The following is a 23,346-nucleotide window of genomic DNA, read 5'->3' on the forward strand; positions in this document are numbered from 1 at the left end:
TCTATGGAGCGACCTGGGCTCTCACCTGTGCCCAGCCTTTCCAGAGGGTTCTGCCTGAGCAGCAAGGTGACTAGCTCCTGAGCGTCCAGAGGGGGCGCTTCCTCCCCTTCAGGCCAGTTGATCTCATCTAGAAAAGAAAAATAAACAAATAAACAAGACACACATCGCTTTGAGTTTTTTTAGGGAAAATAGGAGATCATTTTCTCAAAAAACGTAAAATAATGATGATTCAGATCTTCATCTAAACCCCAGAAAAAAAATGTATAAAAAAAGAAAAGAAAAGTTGGGTCTTTATAAGCATTAATTGAAACTACAAACACAAAAAAACAATTTACAAATCTAAATATTTATTGCTTTATAATAATGATTAAATAGTCATTGTATATTTAGATTATCTTCAATCAAATCTTGACAAAAAAAAAAAAAAATTAATTTAATGTTAATGCGCATCAGAAAGGGTGAAACGTTATCAATGAAACTAATAGTTCAATTATAATCAATGACTCGTGTTTTAGACTCAATAAATGTGCACACACACGTGACAGCTCAAAAAACCAACACAAAAAACACAGAAAAACCTTTGGACGTTCCAAAAAACGATTGAACAAGTGCAGCGTGAAAGTTAGCCAGGCTGCAATAATGGGAGCTGGCAGCTTGATGGCTTTCAGAGCGACGTTCATCGTGTCCGACTAGAAAACATCCATCCATTAGAAACGCTCGCTTTAACCTGCAAAGGCTTTATGTTGGCATCCCGTGTGGGGAGTCATCACCATAAATTACACAAAATGTTTCCATTTTTGTTGCTAAAAAAGTTGCTTTTAATCTTCCAGCTATAACAGACATGTTTTGCTTTGGTCACAACTGCCCTTGTGAGTGGAATCAGGCCGTCTGCAGGCGAAAAAATGGGCAAACCTGTGTGTGTGTGTCTGTGTGTGTCGGGGAATATTAAGGTTGTAGACCGAACATATTTTCTACAGGCATGCTGCTGGTGACAGGTAGTAGTAAATACGTATACGTGTAAAAGTAAGTAAAGGTGACGTAAGTGGATTTCAGTCAAAAAACTGAAGTGAGCAAAAGTTAGGCTGCAAATACAGTAGATGTGTGTAATGTACGCGATCATGTGCGTTACATAATGTACCAGGACAATTTTTTACCATTCTTTTTTTAAAAGAGTACGAAAGAAAAAAACTCCACCTGAATGTTATTACCTCTTTCATTGTAGTAAAATGGTATAATTTATTTTATTTAATGGTAACATTTAGCACTGCAACTGTGTCTCTTTACTCATTTATAGTGATTTTCTTTTGGTAAATGTTAGTTCTTAAAGGAAACATTCGGATTTACACAACAACAGATTTTTTAAGTATAAGAAAAACAAACAAACATGAAGGGTGCTTTGACGGGGGAAAAAAAAACCCCAGCAGCGTGACAGGGTGAAGAAGAGCGCGTTCATGTGGCTAAGATGCTTTATTTACATGACAGTCTGCACTGCAGCTTAAATAACTAAAAAAATGTTGTCTACATTTGATATCGCCTATATGTATCGTGATACAAGTATACAAGCATCGCGATACATATAGGCGATATATCACCAGATCGATTTTTCCCTGCACCCCCTGACAATGCTTCGTCATACCGCCTTCGAGTAATAATAATAATAATAACAATAATATTAATAATAATAATGACAATAATAATAAGTAAGTGCTACTTTAACAACTGCTACTTCCAAGTAAAAGTCTTTGTAAATGCGCGTTTCGGGCTTCCACGTTCAAAACACTCGCGTTCACGCATCGCTACTCATGTTTCTACAAGCGTATTCGGGCTCCATGTACGAACACGCATTGAAAGTCAAACCAGGTTTAACTCTGACCAATCAGGGACTTGGATTTGGTAGTGATGTATGGGTGGCGTCTCTTAAGTCATGGTAATGCCAACCGTTTGAAAATTGATCATGGAGGAGAAATTAATAATTGTGCTATAGGATAGGTGTCTATAACTCCAGTCGGAGTTATAGACACCTATCCTATAGCACAATTAATAATCAAGTCTTCTGATATATCAGAACAGAGCGGTGAGGGGAAAAAAGTCTGGAGCAAGATTTGAAAGATTTGCAAGACATTTCGCACCAAACCTCTTCCAACTGCAGGTGAAGGATGCGCCCTTTCAAGCGCATTCGAGAACGCGAGTTACATGCTTGGCATGAACATGGCCTTTTTTTTTCATTTATGAAGCACTGGTTCAAGTGCTGTTTAAGAACCAGAACCGTTTCAAAAGTACCATTTTGGCACCGGGTAAAACCCAACTGGTACCCATCCCTTCTCACAGAGAGAAGGCCCTGGTTCAGATCCCAGCTTGGTCTTTTCTGGGTCGAGTTACACCTGTGTGGGTCTTCTCCAGCCACTGAGATTTCCTCCCACAGTCCAAAAACATGCTTCACAGGCAAATCGATGATTCTAAATTGTCCCTTAGTTCTGGATGAGGGGCTGTCTGTCTGTGAGCAGTCCTGTGATTGACAGGTGAAGTGTCCAGGGTGTAGCTGGGATAGGCTCCAGCAATCCAGTGACCACAACAGGGAATACAGATGAGAAACGGTTTTGTGGATCTAAAAGGAGAAAAGGAACAGTTGCCCTCCACTTTAACTACATTTAGCTTCAAGCTATAACTATGCATGTGTGCCTTTGTGGTGTTCATTAAGTGTTTGGGTCTTTTAATTATTCAATGTCAGCCGTTTGATTGAGAATAAAACCAATATTTGCTGACGTGCCGTTCTTTCCTGCGTCGCATGCAGACGCTTTCATCCAGAAACTCCTCCTGTACAGGCATCAGAGCTGATGACTCCTTCAGGGAGACGATTCCCTCAGTGCTGTCAGCAACATCTCCGCGACTTTAAAAAACGTCACTTATGGAGCTCAGAGAGCTAAACACGCTCGACGCCATCTGTTTGTCTAAAGGCCTTCTGGGAAATCTAAGCGGTGAAGAGAGAAACCCATGTGGTCGCCATGCAAACCATACATCCACATCTCAATGAGGTTTGGGGATTTGTGCTGATGTGCACACGACAGCAGCTGAACAGCAGATGCAGAGAAACTTTAAAGTCGTCTCCACGGCAGGAGCAGCAGGGTTTTGATCCAAGAATGCAAAGAAGTTTGAGAATTAAGATAATCATAAAAAATAAGAACCTTGACTTTCAGAGCTTGAATCAGCAGAGAAATCTGTTGGATCTGCTCTGGTTTGCAGAAACAGATCGGCCCGCAGAAGGCTGGTTTCAGATGAGCCGGGCTGGATCTACAAGCAATCCCGCTGGTTCGGTTCTGCATAATCCAGTCCCAGCTGGTTTTCAAACCACAATTTGAGCTCGCAGCATCAAGGTGACTGCGGGAAAACGGGGCTTTCAGCTAAATCTAATCGTTCTTATGAAATTTCATACTCTAAATGTTATATTTACTCTTTTTTTTATTTTTTACAATACAATGGTTCTGTTTTTAGGGCCACACAAAAGCATTCAATAAGAAGAAAGTTATGGCTGAGGGTTTATGAATAGTTTCTAAATAAAAGTAGAAATGTTAAAGCCTCAAAAGTCTTATGGGGAAAAGAAAAAAAAATAGTTGAATTTGCAAAAAGTATAAAAAAATAAATAAATGACTATATGTTGTAGTAGCCAGGATTGGCGATGCATCTTAGACGAGAGTAAAATGTATTTTTGTAAATATAAAAAATTAATCATCATCTCCGTTTTCATACACACTATTAATTATACCCTATAAAAGCTTAGGCCAATTTCGTTTTAGGACGTTTTTGATTTTGTTTCAGCTTAAATACTTACTTTTGTTGTATTGGCGGGACTTTGCTTGTACTTTGAGATGGGTAGAGTATACTCTGGTCATTTAGGTATCAATTTCTTGTGCAGAATCCAAAGGTATTTCAGAGATTATGTGTCTGCGATCGGCATGCTAGAGTATTCGACAACAGAGTGAAAAACTGTGGACAGAAGGAAAACTGACCGCTGATAACTTGTCCAAACAGCTCCTCTGGAGTGTCTCCAAAAAAAGGCACACAGCCGACGAGGAACTCGTAGAGGATTATTCCCATGGCCCACCAGTCCACCGGCTTCCCGTAGCCTTGTCTCAGAATGACCTCAGGAGCGATGTACTCCGGGGTTCCACAAACCTGCACAGAGCAGGAAAAAAATCCTCAAAACACGAAGAGTTTTGAAGAAAAAATAAAAATCAGCAAAATAACCATCCCCTTTCAGCACTGACCTGCTTGTCGGAGAACTCTCGGGCGTCTTTCTCAATGTGACCTTCGTACAGGTTGGTGGTCATGTTCATCAGCCCCACTTTGGAGAGACCAAAATCTGTCAGCTTGATGTGCCCCATCGAGGTCACCAGAAGACTGCAGGGAGGGCAGAAAAGATCTTCAGCTTTAGAGTCCATTTAGAATCAGCTACAGATTTAAACTCCCCTTAACGAGTGTATTCGTTAAGGGAAAAAAAGTTGGATTTAGAAGTTGTAGATTTTAAAATGGCGTTAGTGTGGCGAGCTCGCTAAAGTGGCGTTTCCTTGTTGCCCGCATATTTTCTTTTACCAGAATATTGTGAAAAAATTGGCTCAGGCTGAACGAAATGATATGACATATGATATGAACATAATATAAAATATGGGCGTAGTTTACAAAAAACCCTTAGTTGCTAAGGAAATAAAAAAAAATACTTTTGCTGATTCTTCTAAAAGGGACATAGATCTGTTCGTCAGCCCCAGGCGACCAAAAAATAAAATGGTTGCTATGGAGTTGAAACCAACAGAAAGCTCACATTTTGAAAAAAGCCACAGAACTGACATGTGCAGCTCTGACCTGGGTGGCAGGGGCAGGGAAGGAGAGTAAGGGGTGTAGCAGTTGGTAAGTCAGTGAGGGCGGATCTTTTTTAAGTCTCCACCGGCCTTCAACCCCGTTAAAACTGCAAAAAAGTCCATCAAATGTGTAAATGATGATGTCAAAGATGACTCCTTCCTCACTTGTCAGGTTTGAGATCTCTGTGGACGATGCCGTAGTTGTGGAGATACTCCAAAGCCAAGACGGTTTCTGCAAAGTACATGCGGGCCATGTCCACGGGCAGCGGACCCATGTTCTTCAGCAGGGTGGCACAGTCTCCCCCTGCAAAGAACCATGAAAACATGAAGCAAATGCAGAAGATCCCAGAGACGTTCTGCTGCTCTGTGCACTCAGACAGACCTTCAACGTACTCCATCACCATGCACAGGTGCCGGCGCGTCTCAAATGAGCAATACATGGACACAACAAAGGGGTTCTCGGCGAAGGTGAGGATGTCCCTCTCCACGAAGGCCTGCTGTATTTGATTCCTCAGCATCAGATTCTGCTTGTTGATCTTCTTCATGGCAAATCGCTGCTTGGTTTCCTTGTGTCGAACTAAATAAACAGCTCTGTGGAACAAAGAGGAGGATAAAAGATGGCTCGACCGCTCTTTGTCTTTTCGTCTGCTATCAGACCAATATGTCATATAAAGTTCTGACCCATAGGCTCCGTTGCTGATGAGCTTTATCATCTCAAAGTCGAGCTCACAGGGTTTCCTTCGGGATCGCAGCGCGGTGCCGATGCTCTGAGACTGACGACAGACACAAAACTAATCAAAAAGTAATGCAAGAGAGACTTAAATCAATAAGCAAACAAGTCTGAGCGCTTACAGAATCATCTGTCTCTGGGGTTTCTGCGATACCGCTGTCACAGCTGGTCAGCTGGGCGATTTCTGAATTAAAAAAAGAAGAAAAACAGTTTATCCTAATGCTAAGAGTTCACCGTTTTCTATTCTGAAGCTTCAACACAAAAACAGCAGACCCGAGATTTGGCCTTGAGGCAAAACACGACCAGAGGATAAATGAAGCGAAAAAGCGAATCTGGCTAATTCCTGAAAACCAGCGCTCCAGAACAAGTGCTTGTTAAAAACCACCTTGCATTTTAGGGTTCTGTCACGAGCCCAGTTTCTTGTGCGGGGTCCCCAAAGGGCCTGTTTGCACGTCTGCTGCTGTTTAACATCTGTCGCTCCTTAGGGGTTTGCTCCAAGCAAACAAAGCGCAGGAGAAACAGGCTGACGGCCGGCCAGCCAGCACGGGTATGTTCAGTCTGCTGGGACGCCATTCTTTTCTAATTACTCGTAATGAATGTTGCTGCTTTTCTAAATCTGCAGACAGAAGGTCATTAAACAGACAATCTGTTGAGATCAGGACTTTAGTCAACAGTGTCTTGCTACTAACCCATTTCTATTATTCCTTCACTGACAGATGTTCCAAACCTCTCATCAGCATCCACGATGATGATGATGAGGATGATAATGATGATGGTGGTGTACCTTCCAGGGGGTCTCTGGTGAGCCCCAGCTGACTGATGATGTACCGAGGGATGTCCGTCTTGATGCCCTGGCCCTCTTTGGCGTGTCCTTCAGCTGCCTCCAGGAGGTGGTAAAACTCCTCCGGGTCAAACTCCTTAAAACACACAAATCAAGCACCGATTCAAAGTACAGTTAGACTAGAATGAATCAAACTGTTAAAAAAACCCTAATGACCAGTACTGGGAATTTCTTCTTTTCTATTTTATATGTACTAAACAGATTTGAGTAAAAACAAACATCACTACCTGTTTTGGAGTACTTGAACGACACAAACGCTTCAGTATTCCATTTAATGTCTGGTCTTATTATATACAGATTGTTGCCACTTCAGCCTTAAATGTCATAAACAGCAGAACCAAATGCTTAAATACAATAAGACTAAACTTATGATGAAAGTGTAGGACGATGAGAATAAAGCAAGGGAATCAGAAAACTATATTAAATTCATGTAAAAATAAATTAGGAGTACTTTCTTGGAGACACTAGTTCAGTAAAACAAAACGTACCAAACACTCCAGCAGCCGAGCGGGTCGAGCTATCACGATGAGGATCTTCTTCACCAGCTCTTTGATGAAGTTCACCTCCTCGCTTTCTGACCTCTCTGTGGACTGAAGAGAAAACACGGTGGAGGAGGTTTTAAACGGCAGAAGAAATCAAATCTGTATATTCCATGATTATTTTTCCTTATTCTGAGGATTTGCGTTACCAGACCAGAGGATCAATCAAGCGTTGGCATACGATTGGACTATTGATGGAAAGAACACAAGACTCCAGCTGTAAAGGCGAGTGAACACCATAAATGCGATGCGCTCACCTCTTGAACGAGCCTCTCCAGCTTGTCTGTGAGCTCACAGAAGTAGCTGGACGTGATGTGTCCGAACCGACTCTTTTCCAGACAGTCGCGGGCCAGTTCGATGATCTGATGGTGGGCGAAGCCGAGCACACCGTCCGCCAGAGGCGGGACGCTCTCTGGGGAGTTGCTGCGGATGATCTCCTGAATCTTCTCCTCCATCTGAGCCGTGGCCTGAAGTCACAGGACAAGTTCGGGTGAAACCAAAGTTTCCTAAAGTCACCAGGCGCCACCAGGAGAGCCGACCTTGGGGAACCGCTCCTTGTAGACGTGATTCATCATGATGATCTCGTGGTCGTAGCAGGACGGAGATCTTCCAGGGCTGAAACGCACATCAGACGCAGGTCAGCGTGAAAGGCGTGGAGGAGGCGTGGGAGGAGGAGCGGCGGGCTACCTGAGGCTGCGGGAGCGAGGTCGCATGGCCGTCGCTCGGCGGCATTCCTCCCCTGAGATGCTCTCGGTGCAGAAATGCTTGGAGAGGAAGTGGAGCTCATCGGGGGTGGGCTGGAAGGGCAGCTGGTGCAGCTTCTCCTGTGATGAACAGGATGACTGGAAATGAAACAAATATACATTCAACATGAAAAGAAAAAAAAATGATGGTTTTTCTCAACTTCCATTAAAATAATAAGAAAAAACTTGCAGAGTGCCTGTGCTGTTTGAATAACAGAATTATAAATATATTTAATTAAGTGTCTTATTTATATAGTACTTGGTTGAAGTATTTCAAAGCGCTGACCATAAGTGCTGGTTATTTTGCACAAATGGCAGTTTGGAGAGCAAAACTGGTTAAAATGCAAAAATGGTTTGTCCTTTTAGGACATGAAAAACAAATCAATTAAGGTTAAAAAAAACCCTTACATTTCTGTGTAATCCAAAATTCAATTTCTGCATTGGAATCAAAGAACAAAACTTCCTAACTTGTTTAGGTTCTTAAATTGGTTTTATCCACAATTCCGCTTCATTCTGTCCCGCAGCGGCCCTGGACTGCAAGGAGCAGATAGTTTTTTTTACAATTCTTCTTTCTTACTGGGCGAAGATTTTATCTTTGTCACACAGTCAAAACTCATCAACAGTAGCAATGAATTTTGGGCCCCCACCAATAACATCACAGCGGGAGAAACCATAAAAAAAAGAAAAAGGAATGGGGCCCAAATCTCTTATGGAGCTCAACAAAAATAATCCAGAAGCAAAACGCATCTGGATATATTGACACTGGCTGCGTCCGAATTCCCACCCTAACTACTACAAAACGATATAGTGCGGCACTATGTAGTGCCCTGAATTTTAAAAGCAATTCGGACACCATGCTTGCTACTTTACTTTTTCCCCCTTGATGTAGAAAAATATGTAGTTTGACTTTGACATTTAAAAAAAGCATTATTATATTTAACTATTTTCTGCTGTTTCCCAGCAAAGTTATCGACGGACTTCTAACGTTTTACAGAACCTTAGAAGTTGATTTCAAAGTATTGTCAGAAAAAAATTGGGTTAGTAAGGAGATTTTTTTTATATTGGAAACAACATTTTTAATGGCTGTTACAGTTCTGAGGAAGCTCCGGATCTTCCAGATTTTCAAAAGTCCTGAATAAAAAAAAAAAAAGAGAATTGAAATAGTTTGAAAAACATTTTTTGCTGCAGACAAAAGGAGAAATTCATTTTGTCGCCATCAGACAGTCTAAAAGGAAGCAGGTAACCTTTTATCTATTTATTTCTTTATTTTTTACTTATGCAACGACCACAACAGGCTGCAAGGATGAGTGAATAATTGGAGCTTCAGGACTTGTAAAGCTCCACAGATGCCACCACCGGTTGTCTCCTTTGCCCTTTAACAGGTGCTAAAGCACAAAAAGCGGTTTCCATCCAGGAGACATCGCTTTATAAATACAATTTAATCTTTTATGACGTGGCAAAACAACGATCTGTGTCGTTAATTCATGCAGTGAGACTAAAAATCTGTGACACTCATATGGAGTGTATAATACATTTCCCTTCTAATGCTGTGAATGGCAGGAAATCTATTTCACTAATTTCTGTAAACGCTTGTTTGTGCTGTAAATACAGACGTCAATAAAACCTCTGAAGGGATTGTAGACACAGAAATGGGGTTTTGGGTCCGTTGACATCCCTGTGACTTGATATTTGAAAGACCTGATGATCAATTATTTTTCTTTCTTGCTTTTTTTCCCGCTTGACGTAGCCCATTGTCCCATTATGCTGTTCTGCATTTGTGTCTCCGTTTCCTGTGCCACATTCAGAAGAACGCTACAATCATTCTCTTCCTGACAAAAGTTCAAAATGAAACTCTTTTGAAAACTAATCCGACAATATATTTTATTTTGTAAGGACAAAAAAACAACAGCGTTTTAATCTCAATCTCAAAAGATCTTTGATACACTTTTTTATTATAAAATGATGGGTTTTTTTATTAAGGTAAATGTTAGGAATAATTAGAAATAGAATAGTTAGAAACTCCCTTTTTACTATTATTACATTTACCTAGACCTTTTATTACACTAATGGTTTAAACTTAATTCACTGAGCATGTATTATCTCAAAATTATATTGCATCCTAAGACAGCACAACCAAGCTATTGTCCTCACAGTTTCTCCTCATCCTCCCTTTTTACTTTTTGTGTGTTCTGGTGTTTATGCTCTGGCAAATGTCTGTGGGAACATCAGAGAGATCTGACACTTGAAGCTTTATGACCTTCAAGTATCCAGCCTGCAACAGCATGTGGGTGGGTTTTTCACACCATAGATCCTCAGACCATCTTCTGAATATGTAAATGCCAGGTATATATACCAAGCCCTTTTCTGAGTGTCTTTGTTCAGACCTTGTGATCCTGTTCCTCTGTCTGTAACCCTGCGTACAAATCTGTGCTGTTTTGTGCGGAGTAAATCTTCACTGAAGCTAAGTAACTGTGTCTGAGTCTCATTCGTTCATTTCTGTGTGCTGGAAACTGAAGGGAAACGAACCAACCTAATATTTTTATTAATACAGTCCTTTCTAGAAAATCCAGTTTCCTCACAGTAAAACACTAAAAACATATAATTTACCATAGCATAATGGCAAATATTAACTTCTTTATTTACCAATTTGCAAAGTAAAAGCAGATCTGTTAGACTTTAAAGGTTCATTTTTACCTTGGCCAGCCACTAAGTAATAAAGTTTATAAACGCAGCTTATAAACTTTTTGTCAATGTTGATACTTTTTTTTATTGCAAACTGTAGAAATAATGAAAACTAAGTAAAGATGACCGATGAGCACAGCATCGGTCAAAGGGTGCCAAAGAGTAGTTTTACTTTGAATTTCTGTGCCTCCGTCTTGTTTTTATTGTAAAGTGCAGCTCAAAGCACGAGAAGCACTTTTTATGAATGAAGTTGGATTCTATTGGAAACAACGCAGATGTACATTTCTATGTTCATTGTTTAAATCTTTAATCCTCCATTTTTTAAAGCAAAGTTTGGTCAAAAGCAATCAAACTAAGTAAATTCCATTTTTGCACTTCCAGGTGACATTTTATTTTTTTGTTATAAGTGACTTCTACTCTCAAAGATGTTGCCTGTGGTTGCAGGATGTGGTACACGTGCTCCATTTCAGAGTCATGCAGCGCCTCAGAATGGTGTTCGTTCTGTGGAACGCAACGTTTAGAGCAGGGGTCACCAACCCTGTGCGCCCTTGTGGCGCCCGTAGGGAATGCACCCAAAAAAAAAAGTTTTCTTTTTTTTAATTGAAGTAAATTTTCAACAAACAACCACGGCATGTCTATCAATGACAACAATATCAATTCTGAGATAAAGGTAGACAAAAAAAACAAATATGAAAACAAATATAACTTAAAAAATAATAAAGTAAGGGTCTATTACAAAAGTTTAAATAGATCAAATAAATTACACAATGTCTAGGCGTTCTTATGATTCATGTAATGTAAAGATTTAGAGATTAGGTTGAGTAATCCAATAATGTGAGGTTTCACCTTTAAGAATTTACAAGTATGAATAAAATGCTTTGAAATTACAATCAGTGCATTAATCAGAAAGTCCAGATTTTTGTCAATTAATTGTAATCAAATTTTAATTGTATTCCAATTTAAAGGGTTAATGATGATATTTTTGGATTTAAGACAATTATGAAAAGAAGACCAAAACTTCTTTACATGCAAACATTCAAAGAAAAGATGTTCCACAGTTTCTAGATCATTTCCACAAAAGACACAAAGATCACTGTCCCAGTTAAAGCGAGAATGTAAAAAATGATTGGAAGGGTAAATATAATTTAACGGGAATGCTCCAAAAATAGCACTGCTCATATAGCAAATCAATATATTGTGGCGATCTGGGGGTTAGCCCCGCCTTCAGCTTCTAAGACTCATGGGAAGTGGGGAATCTTGGTGTGTTAAATCGCTCACCATAAGTGAGGGAGCTGTGAGCAGAAGTGAGGTTAATGCTGTTTGGCAGTGGAGGTGTTCAAAATAAACAGACAGATATGATTTTCCGCTAACTTATGTGAGTGTTGTTTTCGACAAACCGGGGTTGTGCTTTACATGAGGCACGGGTAGCAGATTCAGACATGTCCAGTGGAGCTGCTTCTAAGTAAGAGGATAGTGAATCAAGACTTGAGCGCAACAGTACCGGCCTGGATAGTAGGGGTGGTGATTCAGTGCTTGCTATTAGTAATTGATGCACTTTAGTTCTGCTATCGTGAAATATATGGCAGAGTATGAAACGACCTGAAACTTGCGAATCGGCGTTCCCGCCTATGAGAAAAAGGCGCGCGTGTGTGTGTGTGAGGAGGAGAGGGGTAGTGGGCGCAGGTTGCGAGGTGAAACGTCACATGGAGACCATTGTGCAACACCTGGATCATGGGGTGGCTTAAATGACTCAGCTCATTCTAATAATGTCATTCTTTACTAATTATTGCGGACATTTTCAATACTTGTCTGTATTTTCCATATACATTTATTTTAACGGTTGTTTAGTTGGTGATAGTTACTTATAAATAAAGACAGCAGGTAATGCAGGCTGGAAAACAGCTGCACTTTTTCAGACCATAAATAAACTATAGATCATTTGTTTATAAAAGTATTGAGGATTTTGGAGGATTTTTACTGTTGGTGTTGCACAAAATTAGAAAAATGCCAAATATTTTTGGAGTAATCCAAGTGATGAGCTCTGTGATTTAGTTTTTAATGTTTTATGAGACCTAAACATGATTTTCACAATAACAGGTTTTTAAATAATCATATCCCTCTGATACGTTTCACAAAGGCACACACAGGACCAAAGACACACACACAGGACCAAAGACACACACAGGACCAAAGACACACACAAGACCAGAGACTCTCACAGATCACACACCAAGCAGAAATGAACTTATTGCTAAAAATGATGTCAGGAGTTGAGCTCTAGGAAAATGACAAAAGAGCAAAGAAAATGGAATAATTTAATTTATTATTTCTAATTATTAATATTTCCTGGCTTTGTTTGTTGATATTTGCATCATTTGACAGAATATATTTATTATTCTGGATTAATATTCCTGTCTGTTTTTATTCACATTTATGTTTAAAAAGTTAAGATTAAGTTAAAGTTTTAAAGGTTTAAAAGTTTATCTTTAGTGTGTTCAATAAATATTTATCTTGTTTGGCTGCAACTTAAAGTGTGATTTGGATTTAGGCCCCTTCTGCAACTGACTTTGACCCCCCTGTAATACGAGTCTAGAAAATTCATGCATGTTTTTGTGTGTAAAATGAGCAAATAAAAATAGGGCACACTAAAGGAAGTCCTCAAGTTGTGTTTTTTATTTTTTTTTATCTTTTCTTTTTTTGGGGGGGGGGGGTAGGAGGTTTTTAGTGGCGCCCTTCATAGCACTTACTGCCCATGAAATAGCCCTCGGTCTCAAAAAGGTTGGTGACCCCTGGTTTAGAGGTTTCCACGAGGTGTCTTATTTTGAAAATCCTAACAAATGGTGGTAAATTTGCCAGTCATAAAAATATCCATAGCACCTCCCAACTGCAGCAGTACAGCAGGAGGCGTTTATACACTATTCCGTATTTCTACAAATTAAAGTACAAAACAGGCATGTCCAAAGCCCGGCCTGTGGGCCAAATGTGGCTCATGCTAACATTTCTACCAGCCTGCCCCGAAATATAATTAAATATATGTATAAATGATTTTTTTTAAATATGCGGCTCCAGCTGTTACTTAAAACTTTGCAGGCTTTCTTGATTGTGATTGGCTAAATTACGCTATAAGCCATTTTAAACCTGTGGCAGGACTATGGCACACTTTCTGGCTCCTCTTTAAAATGTCAACTGTAATCAAAATCAAAAATAAAAACAAGAGAGTTGACAGTTTCTCAACAAGATGAAATTGGAGTATATATATATATTTCTTAACACCTGTCTATATGCCAAGAGACGAGGAGTTCATATCAACAGGCAGACGACAAACTAATTAGGGAAAAAATGGTGCGTGGTCTTTAAATTTGAAATTCACAGTAATTTTGGTAAAACTGCTTTGTTGTTCAATGTGAAGAAAGAAAATGTGTGTCAAATGCTATTGTTTTATTAAAATGGTTCAAAGAATGGTTGGCCCGTTACAGATATTCACCTCACCAATTCTGATCCACTTTAAGAAAAAAAGTCTGGACGCCCCTGACGTCAAGGAATTTATCAGTTTAAGGGAGTTTCTAAACTATAAACAATTATAGGTGAATTTTAATGAGAATCCGTCTCTTATTCATCGTTTCCTGCCTGTGGAAGCCTGGTTTGAAATAAATTGTAAATCTTACAGAAATGGTGGAACTGGGGGTGTTGGTTCCATATCCAGAGGAGGGAAGGGAGGCCAAGGACCAGCGGCGGCCATCAGTCCTAAAATACAGAAACATCCACGGATGAGTCGCTTAGTTCGAACAGACGTCTGAGTGAAAAAAGCGGGTCAAACACAATATCCTGATGCGACATGCTGGTCTGTGATGAGTCTCATGTTTGTTTGTAGGTTAAGTGGGAAAACCTCCATGACCACATGGTTCTACATGAAGGGTGACCTGAAAACTGCAGATTTGCAGGATGACAAACTAATGAGGAGGCAGAGAATGACAGAGAACTCCAGATGAATGTGGGGGATGGCTCCTTAAAAGAAATGAAACCCCTGGCTAGAAGTTACCTGTCCGTTCTGTGGCAATGACTGTGGATTATAATAAAAACACAAAATCACACGTTGAGAAACGGCACAACATATAAACCGCCTCTGATAACAATCGTGTGAACTTTTTCCTTGTGCATTACAGGAGTAAAGCTCGATTCGGATGAGTGATCAGCTACAGCTGTCCTTTAAAAAGAGCAGATCAGGTCGGGTTACCTTCGAGCGAAGGAGAAGTGGGCAGAGGCACTGGGGGAGAAGTTTCGAGGGCTGTCTTGTGGGCTTGTTCCTGCGTGATAAAACACATGAAAGGCATTTAAACGAAGATGGTCGAAAAGTTTAATGTTAAAAGAGACGGCGATAAATCCGATAAGCATCTTACAGAGAAAAAGAAAACTTACCTAGTAAAAACTAATGGATGGGTGAATAAAATAAATAAATAAATGTGAACATAAAAACTCCAAAAATCAATATATAATGTTTATTCTTCTAAAGATAATGAAGGCAAAAATGAGAAAATTAATTATGCGATACATTTTGATGTTATGTTTCAATTAAATAAAAGCACATACCACAGAGGAGTAATTATTGACTGTAAATGAGAACTGGACTGAGTGACCCCCCCCCCCCCCCCAATGTTCCAAACAGGAAATGCTAAGAAGCCAAAATCCCATAGACTTCTACAGAGAAATAAGCAGCTATGACCATGTCATACTATTTGTCAGAACCATTTTTGCTCTGATGCCTCTCTTTAACATGTTCATGAAAATCCTCATTTTATTTTTAAGATCTTTTTTTTCTGTAGTTCAAGTCATTTAAGTTATAAACTGACCAATCAGATGCCTCAATAAAAGTAGGCGGTGCCTGCTGGCAAAAAACATCCAACGTTTAAAACATTTGACAGATTTCATGAAGGGTGGTTACCATAGAAACGACGACTCAGAGCGCCCCAGGCCAACCACTGCTTGCTGATGTCGCCTGGCTCCCAAATCATCCATTGCGCACAGAAAATAGCAACTGAATTGACTTTGGAGGTAAACCATTTTCCTTGGTTGACGCCACACTCACTCGGTCCAGTTCACTAATGCAGTCGATGGGAGTACATTTATATATGCCCAATGTTACAACAATAGTCGTCTTAATGGGCTTAAATGCACGTGGACTTGGGGGCAGTGTAACATTGGATTGTTTTGTCCAGACCAGTTTGTTTTCTTAGATAGGTCTGCCTTGTTTAGCAGCAAAACGTATGTGAAAGACCAGACAAGTGAACCCTGGTTCACCTGACACTGAGGGTGTGGTTGTGACCTTTAACACTGGAGATGTCGATGCCGACACCTGAATAACACTCCTACCTAAAGTGTGCTTCACCGTCACACAGTCACACACCGATAGCGGCTCAGCTGCTGAACACTGGCGCCAACCTGTAACCACCAGATGCAAAGTGTCTTGCCCAAAGACACTTTGACGCAAATTGGCAAGGTGGAAACAGAACCTGCAATTTTCCGATCAGAGGTCAACCGCCCAACCTCTGCGCCACGGCCCCGTAAACGGTTGAAGACTTTCAACAGCTCAAAGGACATTGGTGCTAAAGCCCCAGTTTTAAAGGGTTAAGTGAACCCTGGTGCGGTTGACTACAGTGTGAATACAAGCACACAATTTCATAGAACAAAAAGCAGAAACAAACCATGGACTGGAGCATAACTTGATTTATTTCAATGAAAAAAGTTGATGAATTGATTATTCCACAATTTTTCGTTTTAAAACCGTATTTCATACCATTGAATCAAATCAAATCATGGTCAAAGTAATTTGTTGTATCCTAACCGCATACCTGTGTGTTTACATTCAAAGTGTTGTGCTATATTTTGGGATTTATTATTTGTTGTTATATTACATTACATCAGGCTTAGTATAGGCCAACTGACATTTTTTTCTTCATCGTTACTTCCTTAGCAAAAAATAAAAAATAAAACATTCTGAATTTTCTGACTTTTGGGTTTTTGTGACACACAAATCGAACTGAGCCAAAACCCTGACCCAAAAATTGAGGTTTGAACAGAATTGTGAGGAGAGTAAATGATTACATCCCTGTAGTGATGAGATACAAGCTCTAAATAACAAATGGCAGAGGACAAATGGAACGTTTTCTCAAGTATAGAAGTAAATGAAGCCCAAATGAGGGCGTGAAAACTTTCAGTATTCTCAGACAGATCCATCTCACAGTGTGAACGAAACATGATTTCATCTATCTTCTACTGTTATGAAGTCAGTCCAAATACCAGTCAAACTTGTGTGCATTGTTCTTTTTAACCATTGAACGCACAACATTCTGCACGTTCTTGTCCTGTCGACACACATTATGAATTTCAACTTTAGTCTCTTTTTCATCTGTCTTATTTGCGAAAAAGCTTAAAAATTGTGCAAAAGAGAGGAACTTTCAGAAGTCAAGTTTGATTTTTTCAAATTTCTGAGTGATGATGCAAGGCTGCATCCTGAATGGGAGGAACCCACAAGAAAACTCAAGACTGCATCCATATTAAAGGAATGCAGGACATTTTACATGACATTTTCATTTAAATGGGCTAACTTCTCAAATACAAAAATAGCAAAAGACCAAACAGAATAAAAACAACTGAGGACATATCAAAGAAAGAGGTATATATTAACAGAAGCGGTGTTGAAGCCAATCATGTGACAACACCATAAAAGTCCAGTTTCACATCTGTCAGGGAAAACAATGGGACAAAAGAACCACTGCTAACCTGCAACATTCTCTGTGCTGCACAGCGTTTCTTTTGAGTCCTAAGAACAAGGAAACATTGTTGCAGAAAACCTTCCACACACTTCAAACCAATAAAAAGCAGAGAAAATAACAGCATCCATTCGACACAAGCTCCTTTTGTTTCAGAGATCAACCTGAGCTTCTCTGCAACCACACCGGGAGCAGAAGAGCCCTCCAGGTGCTTCTGCTCTGACCGAGCCCCCATCCAACTTCTTCAAAGCAGGTTGGATGGATCAAATCCACTCCTTTAATCATCATCATCATCATCATCCAGGTTTGCTTTTACCTTCATCTTTATTTGCTAACAACATTTTATGACTGTTTTTGTTCTTATTTAAAGAAAAAAAATCTTTGGAGGGTCTTCAGTTTTCAATGGGTCAGCCCGGATGTAAAAAACAAACCAGTCATCCAGCAATAAAAGCTCTGATCGGCTTCAAATCTGCAGAAAAGTCTTAGTTCGTTGTAAAAGCTCTTGGTTCTGAAGCTGCACGTTCTCCTACCTCTGGAACCAATGTTCCGCCTCAGCCAGAGAGTCAAGTCTTCCCAGAGCCGCAAACTCTCGCTGGCGAAAGCGCTGAGCTGTTCTGAGTCCGAGTGCATCCTCGCGCCACAGCGTCCTTCGTCGGGGCCCAAACGCAGACTAAACAAAGAGCCGGCGCTCCGCTTTTGCCAAGCAATGCCAGGAAATAAAACGCCCTGTGGTAAACGAAGGCGCCTCCCCTCTTTAACTTCTTTGCATTTCCTCCCAGTGGGACGACATTTCCTCCTTTGAAACAATCAAACGTTGAATTTGCCACAGTTCGGTGTAATTTCAGGCGCTAACCATGTGGAAGATGCTCACTATTCTTGGGTTTTCTGTTCAGACTTTCACATCAAACTGTGTTTGTCTCCCATTAAATGGCACCAATCCCCCCCAGATAAGAGATGGCATTTCAAGCACTTGTATCTCTCGTTGCACAGGCAGCAGTTTTTGTTTTTTGCATTACACAATGGGCTGCATTCCTGCTGGAGAAGCCCTGCATTAAAGCCCCCACCCTCCTCTGCAGACGTGTTTTACATGGAGTCCTGCCTGCACAGAACAGGTGTTGGAGATAAACTCACCTGTGAGAGACGACAGAGGGGAGTGAGGCCGGGTGAGACCGGACGACTGCCCGCTTCCGATCAGGCTCTTCCTGTTGCTGGTTCTACAGCTGCAGAGGCAAAAAGAGATTTAGTTTAAGGCAGAAAAATAATAGGAAATTGAACAGAATGAGGCAAATTGATCTGAAAATGGGGTCATTTGCGGACTCCTCTGTTCTTCGGCCTGTTGAAAATCATCAAAATCTCTTTGTATTTTTTGTGGGGTGGTAAAACTTTATCTGATTATTCTTCTAATGTGTTTAATGCTCTTGCTGGGTGACCTGTGTTTTACATTATTGACATTTATTGTTATTTTTTTTAAGTACTTTTTAATATTTCATATACATTAAGCATATTTGGCAGTGCGGATCTGTACTGTACTGCATGAAAATGTAATACAAGAGAAAGTAAAATCCTGGATAAGAATCCTTGTTTTTACCATCACCATCAGTCTTGTCATACAAACTCCTACGTTTGGAACATTTTAAACACTTAAAAACAGCTTGTCTGATATATAAAGTCCTTTATGGTTTCACCCTTATGCCAATGAATTAGATCAACAACCCTGTAAAACAAAGAATCAACAAAAAATTCTATTTTTTTTAAATTAATATGGTAAAATCCAGAAAGAAAATCTGCAATACAATTTTTTATAAGCTACAGACAGTATCAATTATGATTCATTGGGTGATTTAGTTAGTTTTTGCTTTCAACAATGCAAGTTTAAGATGCAAAAATGTTGACATGAATGTTCAGGAAAAATAGTACCTAATTGACCAACTGACTCAAATTTGATACGCACATTTTAAACATGTTTTAGAAAAGAATTAACACATTTTGCATTCGACAAATAGTCATTTGAAAAATGAACAATAGATGAGTTAGTCTCACCATAAAGTTTAGAAAATATTTTCCCGCCAAAAGTGTTAAAAGATTTCATGGAAGCAGCCATTTTGAAATAAGCGCTTCTACTGCCCCTAGTGGAATGCTGATGAACTACAGAGCAGAAAACTTCGTCAATTATAGTTTTTTGATGGTGAACCACAGTGTTTTGTGTGCAGAATAAATTAATAAGACACACTTTTTAGACACACAGAACAAAAGACCCCAAAAGGCAGGTTTGAATTGTTGATGCATAAAAACCTGGGAGAAAAACGACAGGTGAGTCGGTAGCTTCAGAAATCTTAAATATGAACTCACTAATGACCAGGAATCAACATTTTATTAAAAAACAGATTGATTTAAAAACGTTTATTATAGTTTAGGTTTATCCTGTATTTTGTATAATTTCTCTTACCTGTTTTATATTCTAATGTGTAGTTTCTATTGCCTAAAATCTTTTTTTTTCTTCAACGACCTCTAACCTGCCTGCCGACTGCAGATGAAAACCAGCCTATGGCTATAATCGGCCATATATGCATTTCTTTTTGACTAATGGGATGTCCCTTTCTTAATAAAGAAGTGCTCAAAAAGAAGCGTTCAAAGAAAATCACAGCACTTCAGGTCTTCATGGACTTCTTTAAGTTCCCTGCTTCTTATTATGGGATGAACCGTGGGGAAGACAGGCCAAAGCAGAGATTATCTGTTTTTCTGTTGTTGCCAGGAATCAAAGATATGAAATAATCTTCTGGATTTACAAAGTAGAATTTGATGAGGAGTCAGCGAAGCCTTTAATATGCCAAAATGAAGAAGTTTTCTCTGAACAAAGGCGGAGGGTCTGAGACATTTCCCGTCTCCCACGAACAAGTCTTTAACATCTTTGTCCAACAGACTCGGCTCCAACAATAAACAACTAAAAAGTGCCTCTGAGAAAACGGAAAGAAAGGAAAAGAAATCTGGGAATACGTGAAACGGCGAATATTGAAACATGAATAAGACAGGGAATACTGCATACAGGACAGTGACAAAATATAAATCTATCCATCTTTATGTATCGTCATCCTTCCATCGATCACTCCATCTCCATTCATACATCCATCTCCTTCCAAACATCTTTCTATATCCATCTATCTGCATCCCTCCATTTATCCATCTATATCCATCCATTGTACATTTTGCCACACCTCTGAATTAGTCAGGACAAAATCAAAATTCCCATCGGCTGTTGGATCAGAAGAAGCTGCATAGATGAGCAAACATTTTCTAAATCCCCCTTCTGTTGACCAGAAAAACAACATTCAAAAGGTCACAAAAAAAAGCAATCTAAAAGCAATTTTACATTTCGAGATTCTCTGATCATGTTTGAAGCACAAATTGATGCTTTTTCACAAACTTTTTTTCTGTCAGCTTGACACAAACCCTCCATAAGAATCAGGCTTTTCCTGAAAGACGCAGGAGCTCTAATGTACATTTTTTGTTGTCAGGTCCTCTATATTCCTCTACATTTCTTTTTTGAGGATGATTTGGCCAGATCCTGTCTGTCCTGGAGCCCCTTATGCCTCCATTAACCCTCGTGCCATCCTATGACTCCACCCTTACAATGACGTGTTCTTCCTACCATGACAAAGGTGGATAAAGGTGGAAAGATTTCATGTAATCCATGGACACCAGTGAAGATCACAAATCATTGAAGAAAAAAGGTTCAGCGCACTGTCTAGTGGGTCTAGATGACCCAACTCCCAATGTTAACAGGCCTTGGATAGCACAAGGGTTAATGAACTGACTGAAAGAATTCTGTCCTTTGACCAATTTGTACATTTATTCCCAACTAAATTTAGTTGTGGATAACCTATGAAGCCAAATAACAACAAACTCAAGTCTTATTTTTGTGGTTTGCCACCTTTTAGAACACATTGAAATACATTGATGCTTTTATGACTGCAGGTCACTTTGATGTACGAGTCACTGACTCAAAAAAAGCCATTTGTTTTCTCACAAAAGGTCATGAATATGTATTTTGTTGTAAGTTTGGGGTTTGTAGTTTAAGATCAGAGGCTGCCGATAGTTAGAAGAGCTTTAAAAAAATACGTCAAGGTCACAGATTCAAATGAGCGACGTGGCGTTACGTAACCTCCTTTGAGGTCTGAACCAATTCTAGCTGCAGTTAAAGACTTTTTTTTAAAACATTCCTTAAATGGCATCTTTGGAGTTCAGGTCAGAGAGTGAAACTATTTTTATGATGATCAGAAACAGTCACTGAAGGATGAAGGTGGAGCACACAGCTCCTCAGATCAGGAGAAGCTTAATCTGCTGCCGCTCCTTCAAATGATCAGATTCAAGCGGATCTCTGCAGTGATGCTGGAGGTTCTCGTGCCTCTGAGCTCCGCTGCAGAGCTGCTCCCAGAGGTGAAACTCCAGACCATCAAAGTCACATCGATGACAGGCTATTAAACCCTCCAAAAGGACATCACAGTGAACAGTTCAAAGCTCATCTCTGCTTCTCTACTGCAGCCTGAAACAGATGTTCTGTAGCACACTGATCCGGTCAAAAGAAGGAACTTTTCTGCAAAAATTCTGAGTTGACGAATTTTGACACCAGGCACAGCGGCATCACACCGGCTGATGGGAAGCATCAGTTTAGAGCCGAACGACACTAAACAGCAGGTTATTCACTGCGTCCCATCCGTCAACCTTTGCAGGTGCGGCAGCATCCACCCGTCCACAGAACCGTTTATTGGGGTGTTTCTCACGTTTTGTTTGGAAGCACAGTAGTGAGGTTGGACACTGATGTTGGTTGAGCAGGTCTGGTTGCAGGGCAGTATATACATGTAGACAGCTTTTATACCTTCTGGCGGCCGGTGGCACTTGATATGGACGGAGGCGTTTAAACATCGTCCGATAAGAGTTGTCACTTGACTGACGTCCTTCATCAACATCCATGACCACGCCGAAAATTTTTCCACAAAAAAAACTCGTATGACGGCAGCTAATCTTGATGCTCGCGTGGTGGCACTAGTCTATATATCTACATGTGACCGTATCATTAAGTGTTATATAAAATGAATATTATCTTATACAAAGTAGAGCTTGAGCGGACTCACCAAAATACTAAAACAAATAAATGGTTTTATCCGTTAGAAAAGCCATTGTCACAAGACTGTGATGGCGTGAGTGATGCACCAGCACTCAAGAGGTCCAACATGATCCTCCTGAATGTTGTTGTGACAGAAATCCTAGTCACGCTCGTTTAGCCAGGACCTGACTTGAGCAATCGGTAGGAAGGATACGTGCTGCGGAGCATTTATCACTACGGAGCGAATAATATCTGCCGCGCAGGTGCTCCGTCAAAGCGGATCACATTTAATGGGATCTATTTTTAACGCCCTCACTGTGGATTGCTGCCACGACCACGGTCCAATCTCCACGCCTCACCTCCTCGCCTCGCGTCACGTTCAGAGCGCGCGGCTTACGGGGGACTCAAAGGGCCGCATTAGCGTTTAGGAAGGAAAGAGCGTGCAGCCACAGGCTGTGATGTCATGCAGGTCACTTTTTCCCCCAGTTTTTTTATCCCTGCGTGATGCTGAGGCGCCTCTGCAGACACAAGGAGAACACAATGGTGTGAAGCTCCTAGGAGGGAGATAAAGACGCCCCGGGAGGAGATGATAGGGGGAAAGTAGGCCAGTGTTTACACTTTAGATCGCTGGAACAAATTCATGTGGCTTGACTGCTACATGCAAAAAAATAAAATAAAAAATACCTCCAACCAGCCAGTTTCTTTCACACAAACCACTTTCAACAGCAACTAAAAATACTTTCAAAGGGTGACAGTTACTTTATTTCAGAGATCGGCCATCATTTTATTTTTAACCGCATCTTCAAAGCACAAAAGGAATCTCAATCTGTCAATTTCTCAGACGTCGGCTCATTCGGCAAGGAGCTAAAATAGACGAAACGCTTCGCCTCCAGGCGCTTTGAATCCAGATGAATCCCTGGGGTCTGATCCTGACCAGTGTCAACAACAAGCCACCATCAATCGTCTTTACCGGAGCGAGCTGCGGCGCCACGTCACAGCTGTCAGGTGAGCTGGCAGAGGATTGCCGCGGGGCGCCGACGACTCCGAGGCAGGCGGGTGACACGACGAAAGGACAAGAGCTGGCTTCTGCTAA

The 23,346-nt window shown here is 40.4% G+C and overlaps 1 protein-coding gene across 9 annotated transcripts in view; it reads right to left on the reverse strand.

The window, feature by feature from the left end:
- Positions 1-23,346, reverse strand: part of mast4 (microtubule associated serine/threonine kinase family member 4) — a 133,457-nt gene that overhangs the window by 14,195 nt on the left and 95,916 nt on the right. For 6 of the 9 annotated variants that reach the window (XM_023960994.1, XM_023960993.1, XM_023961001.1 and 3 more), the window contains 16 exons: positions 18,284-18,372; positions 14,620-14,689; positions 14,425-14,445; positions 14,051-14,129; positions 7,648-7,802; positions 7,500-7,575; positions 7,218-7,427; positions 6,910-7,011; positions 6,365-6,497; positions 5,703-5,764; positions 5,532-5,623; positions 5,233-5,441; positions 5,016-5,154; positions 4,263-4,395; positions 4,005-4,170; positions 26-127 (listed from right to left, as the gene is read on the reverse strand). In XM_023960994.1, the coding sequence (XP_023816762.1) occupies positions 26-127; positions 4,005-4,170; positions 4,263-4,395; positions 5,016-5,154; positions 5,233-5,441; positions 5,532-5,623; positions 5,703-5,764; positions 6,365-6,497; positions 6,910-7,011; positions 7,218-7,427; positions 7,500-7,575; positions 7,648-7,802; positions 14,051-14,129; positions 14,425-14,445; positions 14,620-14,689; positions 18,284-18,372 (1,838 nt within the window). The remainder of the gene's footprint in view (positions 1-25; positions 128-4,004; positions 4,171-4,262; positions 4,396-5,015; positions 5,155-5,232; positions 5,442-5,531; positions 5,624-5,702; positions 5,765-6,364; positions 6,498-6,909; positions 7,012-7,217; positions 7,428-7,499; positions 7,576-7,647; positions 7,803-14,050; positions 14,130-14,424; positions 14,446-14,619; positions 14,690-18,283; positions 18,373-23,346) is intronic. The other 3 variants (XM_023960995.1, XM_023960992.1, XM_023960997.1) reach the window with 1 other exon arrangement.

Source organism: Oryzias latipes, chromosome 12 (genome assembly GCF_002234675.1).
Source record: "Oryzias latipes chromosome 12, ASM223467v1".
Classification (NCBI taxonomy): Eukaryota; Metazoa; Chordata; class Actinopteri; order Beloniformes; family Adrianichthyidae; genus Oryzias; species Oryzias latipes.